This window comes from Centruroides vittatus, unplaced genomic scaffold (assembly GCF_030686945.1).
Source record: "Centruroides vittatus isolate TY-2023 unplaced genomic scaffold, ASM3068694v2 contig_343, whole genome shotgun sequence".
NCBI classification, from domain to species: domain Eukaryota; kingdom Metazoa; phylum Arthropoda; class Arachnida; order Scorpiones; family Buthidae; genus Centruroides; species Centruroides vittatus.
The window spans coordinates 55,312-71,384 of record NW_027122168.1 but is presented as its reverse complement, the minus strand read 5'-3'; the positions used below and the strand labels follow the sequence as shown (position 1 = coordinate 71,384).

At 32.0% G+C, this 16,073-nt stretch overlaps 1 protein-coding gene across 1 annotated transcript; it reads right to left on the bottom strand.

Moving 5' to 3' along the window:
• Positions 1–5,009: 5,009 nt before the first annotated feature.
• On the bottom strand, positions 5,010–9,323 carry LOC136974137 (uncharacterized). The gene is made up of 2 exons (XM_067268937.1): positions 9,294–9,323; positions 5,010–6,877 (listed from the first exon to the last, which is right to left on the bottom strand). Exons 1-2 carry the CDS (start codon positions 9,298–9,300, stop codon positions 5,010–5,012), a joined length of 1,875 nt encoding a protein of 624 aa, XP_067125038.1. The 5' UTR covers positions 9,301–9,323.
• Between the last annotated feature and the right edge of the window lie 6,750 nt (positions 9,324–16,073).

Below are 16,073 nucleotides of genomic sequence, written 5' to 3'. Positions count from 1 at the left end.
GGAAGCGCGCGATACAATCCCATTAGCGGGAATCGGGAGATCAAAGAGTAGGGATTCTCCGCTGGAATTACCACCGTGTACCTTAGTCTGCGAAATAGAAAGCAAAAGAACGCGACTAACGATAGATACGGGCGCAGCCGTTACATTAGTATCTAGATCTCTCTCAAGATTTAAGCAAATTGCAGAAAGCGGACACGAGCGCGGTAGATTTAATAAGCGTAACAGGGCATGAAATAGAAACAATGGGAAAATATAACATAAAATTTAAAATCGGTAACCTAGCGTTTTCGCACGACTGTTACGTGGTAGACCCTAAAATAACCGAACCGAATGAGGGGATTTTAGGAAGGGACATAATTGAGAAATATGATATAACCATATCCATTAAAAATGCGAAGCTAATATTCCCAACGGGAGATGAGATAACCTTCTGGGGATTAGCGAGTTTTCACAACAATGTTAGTAAACCGCGAAGATTAGAAACAAGGGATAATAGACAGAAAGAGAAGAAGCAACACGTTAGGGTCGAGGAAAATTTGACAAGATTAGACAATGTTAGCAAAGTTCGGAACAAGTTTAATAAATGTAACAAGTATAAAAGAAAAAAACAGGTAGCCGCATGCAGATAAACAAACCCGCAAATAATTTAGAAACTCTAAACCAAAGATCAGCAGTTAGAAAAAACAAAAGGGAAGATGACGCTCCAAGTGACGTCATGTTGGTAAACGATTGCGTAATTCCCCACGATCGGAAGTCATTGTGGAAGGAAATGTGAGAGAAGAAGTCGTTAACCAGGTAGGAGTAGTAGAACCTTGCACCTTAGACCGAGAAGAAAGCGTTTATAGCAGGTGTCTTAGTGAAAACACAACACCGCGGTAAAATACCGATTAGAATTATGAATGTTGCAACTCAACCCATTAAATTAAATAAAGGAAGTAAAGTAGGCACCTTTTTTAAGGCGGAAGAAGAAACAAAGGAAACGGGCGAACGAAATAATGCATTAGGTCCTAAGGAAAAAGAGCTAACTAGAGCTCAAGTTGCAAATCTATTCGATTTAAGCGAAGTAGGGAAGGAAAAATTGACCCCTTTTCTGAACCTATTGTATAAATACAGAAAATGTGTTTGCAAAAAATGATTTCGACTTGGGTTATTGCAATTTGACCGAACATAAGATAGATACGGGCGATAATCCTCCACTCTGTCGGGCTCCATATTGCATTCCCTATGCGCAACGAGAATTGATGGACAAATTAATTAGAAGACATGATGGAGAGTGGGGTAGTTGAACCATCCAGCTCCCCATGGTCATCGCCAGCTTTATTAGTTAAGAAAGCTGATTCGAGCTATCGATTTGTGGTAGATTATAGGCAATTAACCTACTTTGCGTTGAATTTTCATCGATGTTAAGCCTAACAAAATTTTTTTTTAAATAATAATCATCGTTAAATTATTTCTTTATTTTGCACAAAATAAATACGGAAATAAAGAAAAAATAGAAAATTAAGCCTGGTTTAAATACTGGCCTTCCCCTTCATGGTCTAGCCAGTGTTGCCAGCGGACATTTGAATTTGCCGACTAGAACGCGGTCGGTTAACCGATGTGACGGTTGATCGGAGGTCGGATAATCGATGCTTTACTGTATTTATATACAAACTTCTGATACAAACCTGAATTCACGTTATTTCTTATTTCAATTGGAACATTTTCCCTCGAAGATGTTAGATGGATGACCTGCACGACTCTATTGTTATAGGAAAAGTATGATGTACACGGGCAAGCCACCACTAATTTGAGGTAAAGAGCATATATTTTACATAAAATAAATTAAAAATTGCAGCCTGACAATGTGACAATGTCACAAATAATTGCTCGTTGGTATAATTTTACGACAGACGATGAAAATATAAATTTTAAATTGTGAAAATGTGGAAATTTACAAATTAATGTGATGAACCTCTAATAGTAAAAAATGATCAATCTATATTTTATTAATTTATAAAATTTTAACAATGAAAGGGTAAAAATTTTTAAAAATTAAACAAATTTTTATTATCATTTTCTTGACTTATGTATATACAGCATGGGAAAGTATTGGAATCGCGTCAAATTTGACCTCTTCGTCTTAGGCAAATATCCAAAATTAAGCTTTCAGCAATTTCATAATAAATAATTAAATAAAAATCTTTTAAAAATAAATTATTATAACACATGGCGTCATACACAATTTGAGTTATTTTGCTGGAAAAGAGATGCAATTCGTTGTTGGAATTTTGTATTTTGTGATTATAAACAACAGAAACAGTTTGTGAACTTTAATATAAATATTGCAATTAGGGTTGAAATTCTTCGACAATATCGATATAATTTCGTCATTTGTTTTACTTAGTATTGCGATTTGTACAATGTTTAGACACGTAAAAATGTTTATATTTTAAGTAAAATGAATTTTTGTATAATTTGACATTCTCATGCGTAGAATAAGAGCACGTATTGCCGTATTATTATGAACCCTTTTCTATTAAATTCGAATCTTATATTTTTGTTTATAAATTGCATAATTAATTGGGTAGCAATTATAAATATTGTAGATTTATAAATTCCCACTGTTGTCAAACTGTCCGTTGTCTCTCCTAAATCCTGAGAAAGGGGTTAGAGAGATGAAATCTGAGACCGGTATTACAAACGTAGCGGAAGACGGCCCCAAATAACTACATAAAAGTCTCCGCTATATACGGTAAATCACGTTATTTCAATTCAAACACTTTTCCCGATGATGTTAGATACATAATCTACATGACTGTATTGTTGAAGCATAGGTATGGTATACAGGGGCAAGCTACTGCTATTTGACACGGAGAGCAAATATTTTAAGTTACATAAATTAAAAACGTGATTAAAATTGCAGCCCAGCATTGTGACGACGGCACAATAAATAACTGTTCGATTTTAAGTAGATAATATGAAAGTAAAGGATAGGTCTTTAGCAGAATATTTCAGCAAAATATTCTAGGTTAAGGTAAATAGAAATCGAAGTTCCATGTTCTCTTGTCGTTGTGAATGAATTTAATGGCATGTTTTACAGGAATTCCTTTATAAAATTTCTTGAGAAAGACTCTTCGAATGTCCCTTATCGAGTGACGATTCTTATTAATGTGACTCAGCAGTAAATATTCAGTGATGGCGTCACGTATGAAATTTCAATCGAGGGATTTTCTATAAAGAAGCAACAATTATGAGCAAAAATGCATTATTATGAGCTATGAAGAAAACAGCAGTAAGGAAGATTGATTATTTAGATCGTGAAATTTTAAACAAAGAATTAAAATAAAATTTCGAAAATAAAGAATTACAATTTACAGTTAATTTTTGGCATCCTCATATCTCTTACATTCTATTTCAAACAAGGATAATAATATAATTTATTAATTTATTCATTAGTCATGATTTAATTGGATCGAAGTTTGAAAAAATTGTAAACCTATAAATTCCCGCTGTCGTTTGTCTATCTCACGTTCCTTAATCGCGAGAACAAAGTTAGATACATAAAAGTCGATACCAGATATGGAAAAATTGGGAGAAGGAGCTTCGATTAACTATATACGAACTTCTGCTGTGCAGCGGAAATTACGTTATTTCAATACAAACATTTCCCCTGAAAGAAGTTAGATAGATGGCTGGCATGACTTCATGAACTATAGAGGTAACACAGCACTAATTAAGGAGAAGAGAATATATTTTAGATAAAATATATGTAAAAACTATGACTAAAAATTGCATCTTAGCATTGCGACGATGTCACTATAAATAATTGCTCGCTTTGTTTACACCTTTTATAGCTTAGATCGATTATAATTGTTATCTATGTTACACAACAAATTTCACTTTTCTATTTTCACAAAGGTCTTACAATTGAGTCTTTTCCAGAAAATATTTTTCAATTTTTTCAAAATGGAACATTCGATGTTAAATTTATGCTCCAAGTTCACACAGAGATTAAATTAGTAAGTTTTCTGTGATATTATACCAGTAAAACATAGTTGTCCGAAATGTAAGGCCCATTAATGACCGGAAAACTCCATGTGGCGTGAATAACCACATGGAGTTTTCCGGGTTTATGAGGTCATCAGGATTTACGACCTGTTAAACAGCTCTCTGTTATCAGAAGGTGGCAGTTACTGCCACCTTTTTAATAACTTTAATAATTATAATTTTTAGTTAATTAATTAAAAACTATAATTATTAAAGTTATTAAATTAAGACACGGCGACTAACGCTTCTCTCTAGCGCCAAATTGCATGCATAACTTAATTAGTAATATAGCCGTGTCTGGCCCGATAGAATTCAGCATTGGTTGGTGTCTAGTTTACTTATGTTTTGTCAACGAGCCAACGCTTAGATTGTAATGTCATTAAATTTAAAATAATTAAGCCTCGTAAAATATTTTTTTAAAACAGCAAGTGACCCTGATGCTAAATTTTCTATCCGTAAGGTATTGATTCTGTATTGTTTATCTTATAATGCAGGATCTCTATTACCTTACGGATTGTAAAACAATCAAAGTTATTCCCGATTTAATGGAAACCTTACACCGTTCGCCCTGCAACAATACCTAGTAAGCTCGATTTTAGAGCGATATTTACAAAAAAATGCTATTTGTAAATACGTATAATCATAAATTTCACAAATGTTCTTTTTTATCTTTCAGTTGAACTGTCGTGGAGTTTCTAGAAAAAGAAAAAGTTAGGGTGGTTCCAGTTAACTGAGTTAAAAAGAAAAACAACACAATAATAAAGAAACTGTAATCTATTTACTGTACTATCATGTTTCTGTTTTACATAGAATTCAAACACGTGCTAGTAATGTTCAAGAAACATTCAAAATTGCTACAAGTGCTCATAAACCAAAAAACATAACAAACCAATAATTTAGCTAAATTAAAGCCTCTAAGTATTTCTTTTGAAATGCCTATATAAGAATTAAAGACAATCGAATAGCACTCTTCTGTTTAACTAATAATCTCGACAAAAGTATAGAAAGTTATTTTCCAATAAAGTTTCATATTGTTGCTTTGAAATAATGACGTTAATACGCTCAATTTGGCTGTCGGTTTTCAAAATAACAACGTCTTCGTTGACTTTACTTTGCAATCTTCTTTTCTTTGTAGGAGGTTGTTCCACAGAGTCATCTACTAAAAATTTACAAAATTTTGCATGACCGGGGGCATAACGAGTGCCAATAAAACAACGTTCGTATCTCTCATTAATTCTTATACCGTAAAAATATATTTTACACTTTCGAGGAACTTCCAACAAAAAACGTAGCATGAGTGAAGTTGGCTTGCGAATATCGAAGAACGATTCCTTTTTCTTTCTTTGCAGATCGAAATAAAGTAAAAGTGTCAAACTTTCGGGAAGATAAAGATAATCAAAATAATAAAGGGGATTATCGTTTAGATCTTTATCGTAATCTAAACATAATCCGTAACGACAATAAATTTTACTGAATTTGTACAAACAAAGTAAGTTCATTAAATTCTCTACACGCATCAAATCGAAAGCCACACTTACTATTGAGCATAATTCTTCCCAATTAAATTTTATTTCTTTATGGGCTGCAATCATAAATTCGACCGATACTAAACATTTCGAAAAATAATATTTCACATTCTCGGGAAATGGCCCGTATTCGAGATGTCCTAATATAAATAATTTTGTTTCCCAAGACAAATTTTTGTCAGGAAGAAACGAAGAATCTGTACAAATAGCCAAGGCTATGAGAAAATCTTTAAAAACGTCGAGAAGAAAATCATAATGTCTATCATTGTCAGAGTATGAAGACTCGACGAGAATACCCATTCCTACAATAAAATTAAATTCTTTTTCGTTCGAAAAATGCTCTCGCAATATTTTCCGTGAGATTTTATCTAATGAATGTGAAAGTTTTCCCAATCTAATTAGCAAATTCTCTCCTATGAAATGTTTTCCTGTCTCGAAATTTCGTTCATTTCCATATCTACATAAGTAACTTTCAGTAAAAACACCAAACATTCTAATAAACAAGTCAATGGGCCTACGTATCTCATTGATTTTAGCGCGTTTGAAGATACAGCACAACATTTGTATGAATAGAGGATGTGTTTCAAATTGAAAATGAAATCGGGGATCGAGCAATTTCTGAATGAATTGCATTTGTTTCGATTCGTCTTTCACATCTCTAAACATCAGATTAATGTATTCGGCTCGTTGCATAAAATTAAAACCGTAAATTTGGAAATGACAATGCATGTACTCTTTAACATATTTACAGGCCCATTGTCGACAGGTGAGGAGGATCGTCACTCCGTGCGAAATGTGAAATGATTCTTCTGTGATGAATTTCAAAACTGATTCTTTGTTAGATTTCTCGTCAAACTCGTCCAAAATGATCAAAAGATTTAATTTTTGCTCCTGTAAAACTCTTTCTCCTTCGTCTCGCGACTCCCGAAATAATCTGTCTAGAATAGCATCTTTTACATTCGTTGTACCAAGATCACGTAAATTTATGACCACGACCAAATCGAAATGTTTTATGTAAGCCGTCGATTCCTCATCGCGCGACCAATCGTATGCAATTTTCTTGCAAAGAGCGGATTTTCCCAGGCCAGGATGACCGGAAAGTAAAATAGTTTGATGTGTGTTATTTTTATCGAAAAACACTTCGTGTAATTCTGTATCTTCTTTCTCGTTTTCATTTACGAACATTTTTCCTACAGTTATGTCCATGTAGTAATCTTTTAACGGAAAGTTGTAAATTTTTCTTTCGCAACAGAACAATCTACTACGTGCGAACTCAGTTTCATAATCGTTTCTCAGCCTTTCTTTGCATGTTGACAGTATATCTGTAAGAAAAACCTAAAATTACTGCAAGTGAAAAATAATTTATATTACACTTAACCGCAAATAAACAGAAGATTATTCACAATTTGATACGAATGCCGGTTATACTTAGATTTTAATAGTAATTATGGAGTCGCTATTATGGAAGAATGGCTGCTTAATAATAAAATAAAAGAATACGGTGATGTTTGTACTACCATAATGAAATCCTGGCAGTGCAAATATCACCATATATACATACGGTACCGTCACAAAGTTTATAACGCGATCCTTAATCGCGGTTAGTCTCTATCAAACATTGCAAGTGAAACCTCACACGATAAAATCCTACCGTAAGTATTTGTATTTTTACGGTCCAACTAATTCCAGTCTTAATCGAACGTTTGTTACGTTCTTTGTTCAAATAAAATAAATGTTGAATAATCGTATTAATCGTTAGATAATCTATATATATAATCGAGACGAGTTGATAATAATAATAATAATAATCATCAGTGCAGAGCCCAAACGGTTAGGAGTTGAAAGTTGAAATTTCGTACACAGTTAGGGTACGTCACGAGAACGCACACTAAGAAGGGATTTTTCGAAATACCTCCCCACGGGGGAGAGAGACAGGATAAGGTCTTAACACTTCCAATAACAATGGAAATGTTAAGTAACAATGGAAATGTCAATAATGGAATTGTTAAGAGAAAACGACGTTCAAGACGCAGATGCAGTTTTTTCGTTTTTACGGAAAATCGAACATAATTTTAGACCCATCTAAAAATTTTCTAATTAATCTGGAAACAGGGAGGACCCAATTCTTGCATTCTGTGAAAACGGGTAAGGTTGACTATAACGTAGTAATCTCAATCTTCGCTATCGTTACTTTTGCCCGAGCAACGCCGGGCCTACCTGCTAGTTTATTAATAACAATTCTTTCATGGTACAGAGAAGTAGACAGTTCCTTATTTATTCTAAGTGTTGGTGATGGCTATTCCTGGTGTTAACTTAACTCTTGAGTTTTTCACTGAGAGTCAGTATTGAGAATGTGGATATTATAGGGCCCATAGAAAAATTCGAAGAAGCAGCAAGTGTCTATGCTACGGTATAGCTCAAGTTCTTATTTTGGTCATTTAACTACTCGATTTGTTGCTTGCTTTGAACACCCTGTTGTTTAGTAAAATGTTTTCGAGTAAACGTATTACATAGCTTAATTACAATTGTTTCTAAATTATATTTAATGTGTTGCATACAGCAACACTAAATTTCATACCAGACATCTACATTTGTTAAAGAATAATGATAAATATAAATTCTCTCTTTATACGATATGGGAAATTTGAGTACAGATAGTTCAGTTTTCATTCTTGAATAATTACAGAAATAAGTGACTAATAAATTTTGAAATATTAAATAAGAAAATAAACGAATGTTCACTCTCTACAACGTAAAAAGTGAATGCCTTTCGAAGATTTCCGAACTCATCACATCCAAAGAAACAGTGAAACACAAGTTATTTCTTTAAATCTAGTATGACTGAAAAAAGAAACTGTACTGACGAAACACACTTTTTTCAATAAATCTGGTGACGGGATAAGTAACTGTTAACTGCTGTCTTATTTTTTGCTATGATCATCATTTATACATTAGTCGGTAGCCAGTTAATTAACACTGAAACCAATTGTTTAACTCTGGCCTTTGCAACTACACAGAAATCGTAACTAAAATTAAAATAACATACTCATATTTATACAAACGCCGAAATTTTAGTAAAATTTAAGTTTGAAGTGTCATTTCCATTTTAATTGTATTTACTAAACTTATAATTTATTTTAAAAATTATATATTAATCAAGTTTCAGAGCAATCCATTAAGCAGAGAATGTCCGACCACGTCGGGTATTTACGCTTAATGGTTACGCTTTAGCACTTCAAGTTTCACTTAAATATTTACGTATAACAATAGTCGCATTTATATTTATTTGGTGTTTCTACACCATTGCAGTCTTTGTGTGACAATTTTTGCTATTTTTGTCTGGGTCTTCTTAGATTTTTGCATTCTAATACCTCTAGATTTTCGGGAAAGTGGCACCTATTTACGTGTTACGAACGTAAATACGTGGCAAATTCACATAAAAGACCTAACGGACGCATTACCATTTCGACAGATTTCGCACGTGTCGAGTTGCTTATACGAATAAAACCAAACCGAACTTAGCCTAAAGTAACGAAGAGCAAAAAACTAGACAATTGTCTAATCAACAGCAACATAACAAGATATATGTCTAATTACAGAGATAAAATGTTAGCTAGGTACAAGGAATGAAAAACTTAACACATTTGAAACACAATATACCCTAAATGAAATTAATAAGTGTGAGATTCATTTAATGGTAAGTAAATCTAACAAAAGACTAGGAAAGTAAATACTTACCTGCCATAATACACGTTACAAAAAGTTGACTCCGCCCGTAAACAACGTACAAAATAATTAAAATAACTAGAGGAGAAAGACGACAAAGGTAACGTTTTATTGGTATTTATTGCCAACGTTCTATTATTTTTGGCCAATGAACGACAACGTTTACAAAGAATCGAAACAGTTATTGGGTGAATTGCGAAGAGGACAGTCACGTTTTCCTGAAAGGAAAAAAATAAACATCCAGTTGCAATTGATCGTGAAACACGATCAATTGTAACTGGATGTTTTAATTTAACTGACCAGAAAAACCTCGCAGGCATGTAAAATTAGGCTTTTAGAGGATATGAGATATTAATATTGCAATTCCCAGTCGAGACATTAATTATGGAATTTTTCAATATTGGGTTTTGCACTTTAGATACTTCTTTGATTGTGAGAAAAACAGACTAGACAGATTTATTTCTATACTAGAATTTTCCTGTAATACTTACATAAGGAAATTTCCCTACAGAAACGATAAATAAATTGTCTCTTAAAATAACTTAAGATTGAAGAGATTATTTTTGCAGTATTCATTTAAAAAATCTAACAAAATGTTCCTTTTTATTATGAAAAATCTGATAAATCGTTTGATGTTTCCTGTAAAATATATTAAATTTGATTTATAAGGCACATTTAACGTGCCGCAGAGAACGTTTAGATACGTTCTTTAATTCTTTCACTTCAAAAAGATATTTGTAATTGTAATTACCCTTTAAACCGAATCAGAGTTTATTTAATGCATATTTTGTAATTATAAATCAGGAAAACAGTTTGTCGAAATTACTATAATTTTTTTAATACTCGAAAATAGAAGGGTTGCATTTACAGTTAAATAATTGGGTAATTCGCAGGCAATATCGATAACATTAATTGAAATGTTTTATTTTGTCTTGTAGTTTGCACGATATTCATTTGCATCTTGGGTAGAATTAATTTTCTTATAATTTTACATTCTTATACTTGAAATAATAGAACACATTTTCTTATTATTCCATGAAATTTTCTCATCTTATTACAGTTCAGTCTAGCATTTTAATTTATAAATTCTACAATTAATTTTCATTAACTTTTTTATTTGTAAGTTTCAAAATACTTTGTTTAATTAGTAGAACTCATTACACGAAAGACTATTATATCCCAAGTAAGTTTACATTTTTCATGAGTAATGCAATGAAATACAGTTATCAAACATGGTAACTGTAATTTCAGTAACAGTGTTGTTACGGATAAATTTACATTTGAAGATACACTAAATTACAAAGAAAAGAAGGATAAACATTAGATTTCTTTAATGACTATAGGGCCAGGTTATGGAATAACAATCTTACATGAGTAAAGGATTCATGACTGAGCTTTGGATGAACTATCTTCTATGAGGTATTTCGATTTATCAATTACCATAGAGTTCAGGAAAGTAGAAAAGATTGTTGTATAAAAATTACGATTTCTACCGGAACATTCAGCAAAATTCTTAGGATGATGGTAAATAGAAATGAAGAGAAATACGTAAAAATTCTACTTAACTTGCATAAGTTGAATGAGTCGTATTTCTTCGAATAAAGCTCGATTATCTGAAAGATACTTATGAAATAATGATTAAATCGATATGTGACGTACAGCTACTCCTTGGTTCATAATAAGTTACGAGTGTACAATATTGGTAACTTTGTTTCTTGTATGGAACAATGCTACGTTTTAAACAGGCGAATTTTAAAGTAAATATAAGAAATCAGTATTTAAAAGAATACATATTGAGTTTGTTAAGTAAACTAAATAGGCTACTATTAATTTAATACTTCGATACAATAATAATCAACAAAACTAAAAATGATTATATTTTTATTATATTACGGTCTGGCCTAAAATAATTTATTTAGTAAAAATATTTATAAGTTTAAAGCTCGTTTTTGTAAGTGTATAAAATTGATTTGTTTAATTATCTAAACATCCAGTTTTTCAATAATAGTGTAAAGTTTATAGTAATAAAACATACAAAGGTCAAAGAGAATTTAAATAGACTATAAAAGTAGTAAAATATGCTTATTTAGTGAATAATACGAAATAAACAAGATTTAATCACATATAAAATAAAATTACCTTTTCTGTTTTCATTTTCATAATATTGGGCTGTTTATGACTTATTGTTGTCTCGAAGTTAGCAAAAACAAGAATTAACACAATTAATAAGTATTGAAAAACTAAATGAAAATTGTGTAAGTTTATAAATTAGAAAAATTTTATTTACTTTTTTTCATAATTTTACATAAAAAAATCTAGTAACGAATTGCATATCTTTTTTGGTTTTCATTAGATTTTATCATAAAAAAATTTGTATTATTAATCATAATAACTAAAATTGTATGTGGCGCCATCTGTTATGAGAATTTCTTATAAAAATTTTATTTATTTTTAATCATAATAAAATAGCAAAAGACTTAATCTTCAGGGTAGAGATTAGTTCTGTACAACACTGTAAATGCTAACAACAATTAAAATCATTAAATCTGACCCCTTACCAGATATATGATGTTATCACTATCTATTTCTCAAATATCCGTCTTCAAATATTAAACGAAATGTACTTCAACACACACATACTCACACAAGGAATTTTTTGCCGTGTTTTTTTTTTTACTTTTTTGAGTTCAGGGGTCTTAAAACAGGAGATTTGCAGAAAGTTCGGAGGGTCAAATTTGACACGTTGCAATACTTTCTCTTATTTCAGACATAACAGCCGGGAAAGTAAAATTACACACTCAACGAGATTTATGGAATGATAAAGCAATACTGTACTTGCTTTTATTCCGAATACAAGAATTTTAAATTATATAAAAATTAATTTTACGTAAGGTGTAAATAAATTAACCTGCCTAATTATCGTACAAATTACAAGACAATAAAACAGTTAACATAATGTTATGAACATTTCGTGAGAATTGCTACTAGCAATATGTTAGTTAACGACCATTAATTGAAATGTAGTAAAGTACACGAACTGTTTCTGACATTTCAAGTTACAAAATACAAAAATTACACTCAATAAACACTGAATTGGATTCTAGACACGATTTGTATAATAAATTATCCGTAAATTTAACGCATTTTTAATTCCTCTATGACGTCGTTCTTTTCTTGTTATTCCGAGTATTTATTCGGTTGTCGAATGCCAGTGTATGCATAGCTCTTGCAACGTGTATTGTGCTCCGGTAAGTGTTCGTTTGTCTATCCTTCTGTTATATTTAATTATTGCTAGTTTTGTCACATTAGTAAATAGTATAAATATGGAGATCAGTAACAGATATTTTAAACTTTTTATTTTTTTCGGCTTAATAGCTTTTATTTAGATCAGATTATTTTAAAATTATTTTTTTCTTTGGCATTTCGTATCTACATCCGCGATCAAATGTTTTACTTGTTCATGTCTCCTCTCAAACGTTTATTTTCTGTGTATGGTTTCCATCAGCGGCGCCTGCAAGTATAAAAAAGAGCATGATGCATGATGCAAAATGTTTTTTTTTATAAGATGTAATGTAGAATTTACGCTTAAACAAGGTTGCACTGGTCGCGATCAGGAGTAACGTTAGAGAGGTTGAGGCTGAAGTTTTAAACGCGAAAACGTGTACGTCAAACGTTCGGCGCCGCTTTCCTGTAAGCCTAGAAGTTTGGCAATGACGTTTGGAAAGTCAGTGGGATCGTGCTCCACATTCCAAACGCCATTGTCAAACTTCTAGGCTTGCAAGAAAGCGACGCTGAACGCCCGACGTACACGTTTTCGCGTTTAAAACTTCGGCCTCAACCTCGCTATTATCATCTAAAAGGTAACATTACTTGTTTTCAAGGTCTCGGCTTAGTCAACTTATTGCCAAAATTGCATTGGAAAATCGACAAATATAGTTCTTTAGTATCTTTATATTTCTAGAATTGGCAAAAAGTCACGAATTTTCTGTTTTTTGTTAATAATGAAATTTGATGACCGTTGATGGTGGAAATGAGCAACTCAGAAAAATGGGGCATGTGTCTTCGTTATATGGGCACTCTTGGTTGTCACAAGTCCCTGTAAGATACTTTAAGGAAATTGTGTTTTTCAATACAGGTAAAAATTATAGCCATTTTAAAATTCAACAAGTATCCAAATCAGCAATTACAGACAATTGAAATTTTCAAGAAACTACAGTTTTAAAATCTGTTGACATAATTTTTAATTTTATTTACTATATTTTGCGCTGAATATTAAAAAAAAATCTTCAATAATAGCTTAAACTTTCTAATCTATACTTTTAAAAATGTATAAATATGCTGCGATTTCGATCTAAATAACTTAATTACAATTACTATTCTGTTTCTTTCAATATGACATATGGTAATATGTCATATTGATACAAATACGCTAAACGAAGTAAAAGTAATAGTATAACACAAGACACAATTGAGTAGATAACGATCACGAAATAACTCATAGGCTAGGCATAGGAAAACCTGACGACTTCCTTGTCTTCTATGGCCTCATACTATCAAAAGTCCTAATATCGGTGGTCCGTGTTTCTAAGTAAACAATACAAGTGTTAAATTAATAGCAGTCGCACAAAATATAGACAAATCTCCCTCCTCTTACCAAAAAAGAACCGATGAATTGTCTAACGTTTAGTAAGATAATGTATCATCTCTTTGTTAAGACACAAGAACCTGCACGAAGTACTTTTAGGGTGCTCTCTGTAAAAACAAAAAAACTATAGCAAATTCCATTCTAAATCTTACGCACCACATCCAATAGGCAAATTAAAACGACGAAAATTACTTAAAGTCATAGTATCAGCTTTTACTTATTAGAGAATCGTGCGCAAATCAGAGCATGGAAATATATATACAAACAGCAAAATGGTCATACCACTTATCTCACTATTTACTGAAAAATGCGAAAAAATAACAAACAAAGAAATACAGAAATTATTATAGTTGCATTAGAAGTAAAAGTAAAACAGTGGAATACAGTTGTAGTAGTTCATGCAACTGATATAAAACTAATGTACTGGTTAATTTTTTTCGTCCAATGGTTCTTTTAATTTAAAATATATTTGGAGACAAAGTTCGCCCAAACAGGGACCACCACTTATTAACTCTGTGTTCCAGACAATACAATTTTATATTTTTTAATTGGAAATTTTGTTTTTTTATGGACTTTTTAGCGTTTTGGCGACTAGTAGCCTAAAAAGGAAGGTCGGTCGCCAAGATTGTATTCTCTAGAACACAAAGTTAATAAATGTTGGTCCCTGTTTGGGCGAACTTTGTCTCCAAATATTAATTAATGTACAGGTATTATAAATGAATAAGCAATTGTTTATAAGTATCTATATATTGTTACTATATAGTCTATATATGGAATATTTTATACAAACCGTAAAAAATTTTGTAAATTTATATCTTTTATCGGTAGGTGCAAGAAAATCGATAAATAGTACCAAAATGAAGAAAGCCGGAATTATTCACGGGCGACAATTCGAGCAAAAACAACATTGCATGATTGAAAAAAATGCAGCAGAATCAGCTCGGAGAGAAGGCAAGTACTTGAATAACGTATTTAAAAACTATGGAGCAAACCTCCATAGCTTTTAAAAGAAAAGGTTATATCTGTTTTTATACGGTGTATCTTTATATAAATATTACTATAAAATTTTAAATATTATAATAAGTTTTTTGTTTGTAAATCTATTGTAACGCGAAACTGGAGGAATCTGCCTATGGAATGCCTTCAGGAAGGTCTTTTTAAGTGTAACTGGCCCCTATTCAAGTGTTGCAGACGTGGGGAATACCCGGCAAACTTTACGTGGCCAGCACGTCCTGGCGAGGCACGATCGAATGGAACCGCTTGGCTACTCGGGGACACGAGAGAACTGAGAACTGATCTTAAGTAATTGTAATCGCGTCTTCTATTGGACGGAATACTTTGATTGGAAACAGACTATGAGCAAATGACACGTGCTCATAGTCTGTAATGACTGAAAGCGGTGAATCCGAACAATGGAAATTTGCCATAGCACTCAGCGACTACAAAGCAGCCAATCATCCCAAAAACGAATTCGTAATTGAAGTTACAATCGACGTATAACTCGATTTCCTAATAAGTGATCTATTCTTACAATTTACACTAAAGTAAATATTGTAATGATAAACTAAAAATTAATGTAAATATAATGAATTTTCTTTTTATTGCAGAGCAACTGTCAATGTGTAAGAGGAGGTTGAAAAAATATTATCAAATGAGATTTTCGTGTATAACATCGTTCTTCTGGGAAAAGAAGATGTACAATTTTCCACTAGAAAGTTTCTACGTAGATGTATTTCTGGAAGATGCAACTCCGCCTGTAGATAATGCTACAGAAAAGATAAAGAAAGAGATGATATTTTTATTCACGTATAAAAAACATCAAACTATTTTGCTTTCTGGTGATCCGGGCTACGGAAAATCGATTCTTTGCCAGAAAATTGCATACGATTGGTCACTGGATGAATTGTATACGAAAAAATTTGATTTCGTCATTGTCATATTTTTATCAGAATTTCGTAAGGGTAGTGTAAAAGATGCTATTATAAATATACTATCTCCAAAATCGCGACGTGTAGGAGAAGAAATTTTACAAGAGGAAGACTTGAATCTTTTGATTATTTTAGATGGATTTGACGATGCCCCAAATAAGAATTCCGTTTTGAAATTTATTACAGAAGAGTCATTTCATATTTCGCAACAAATTACGA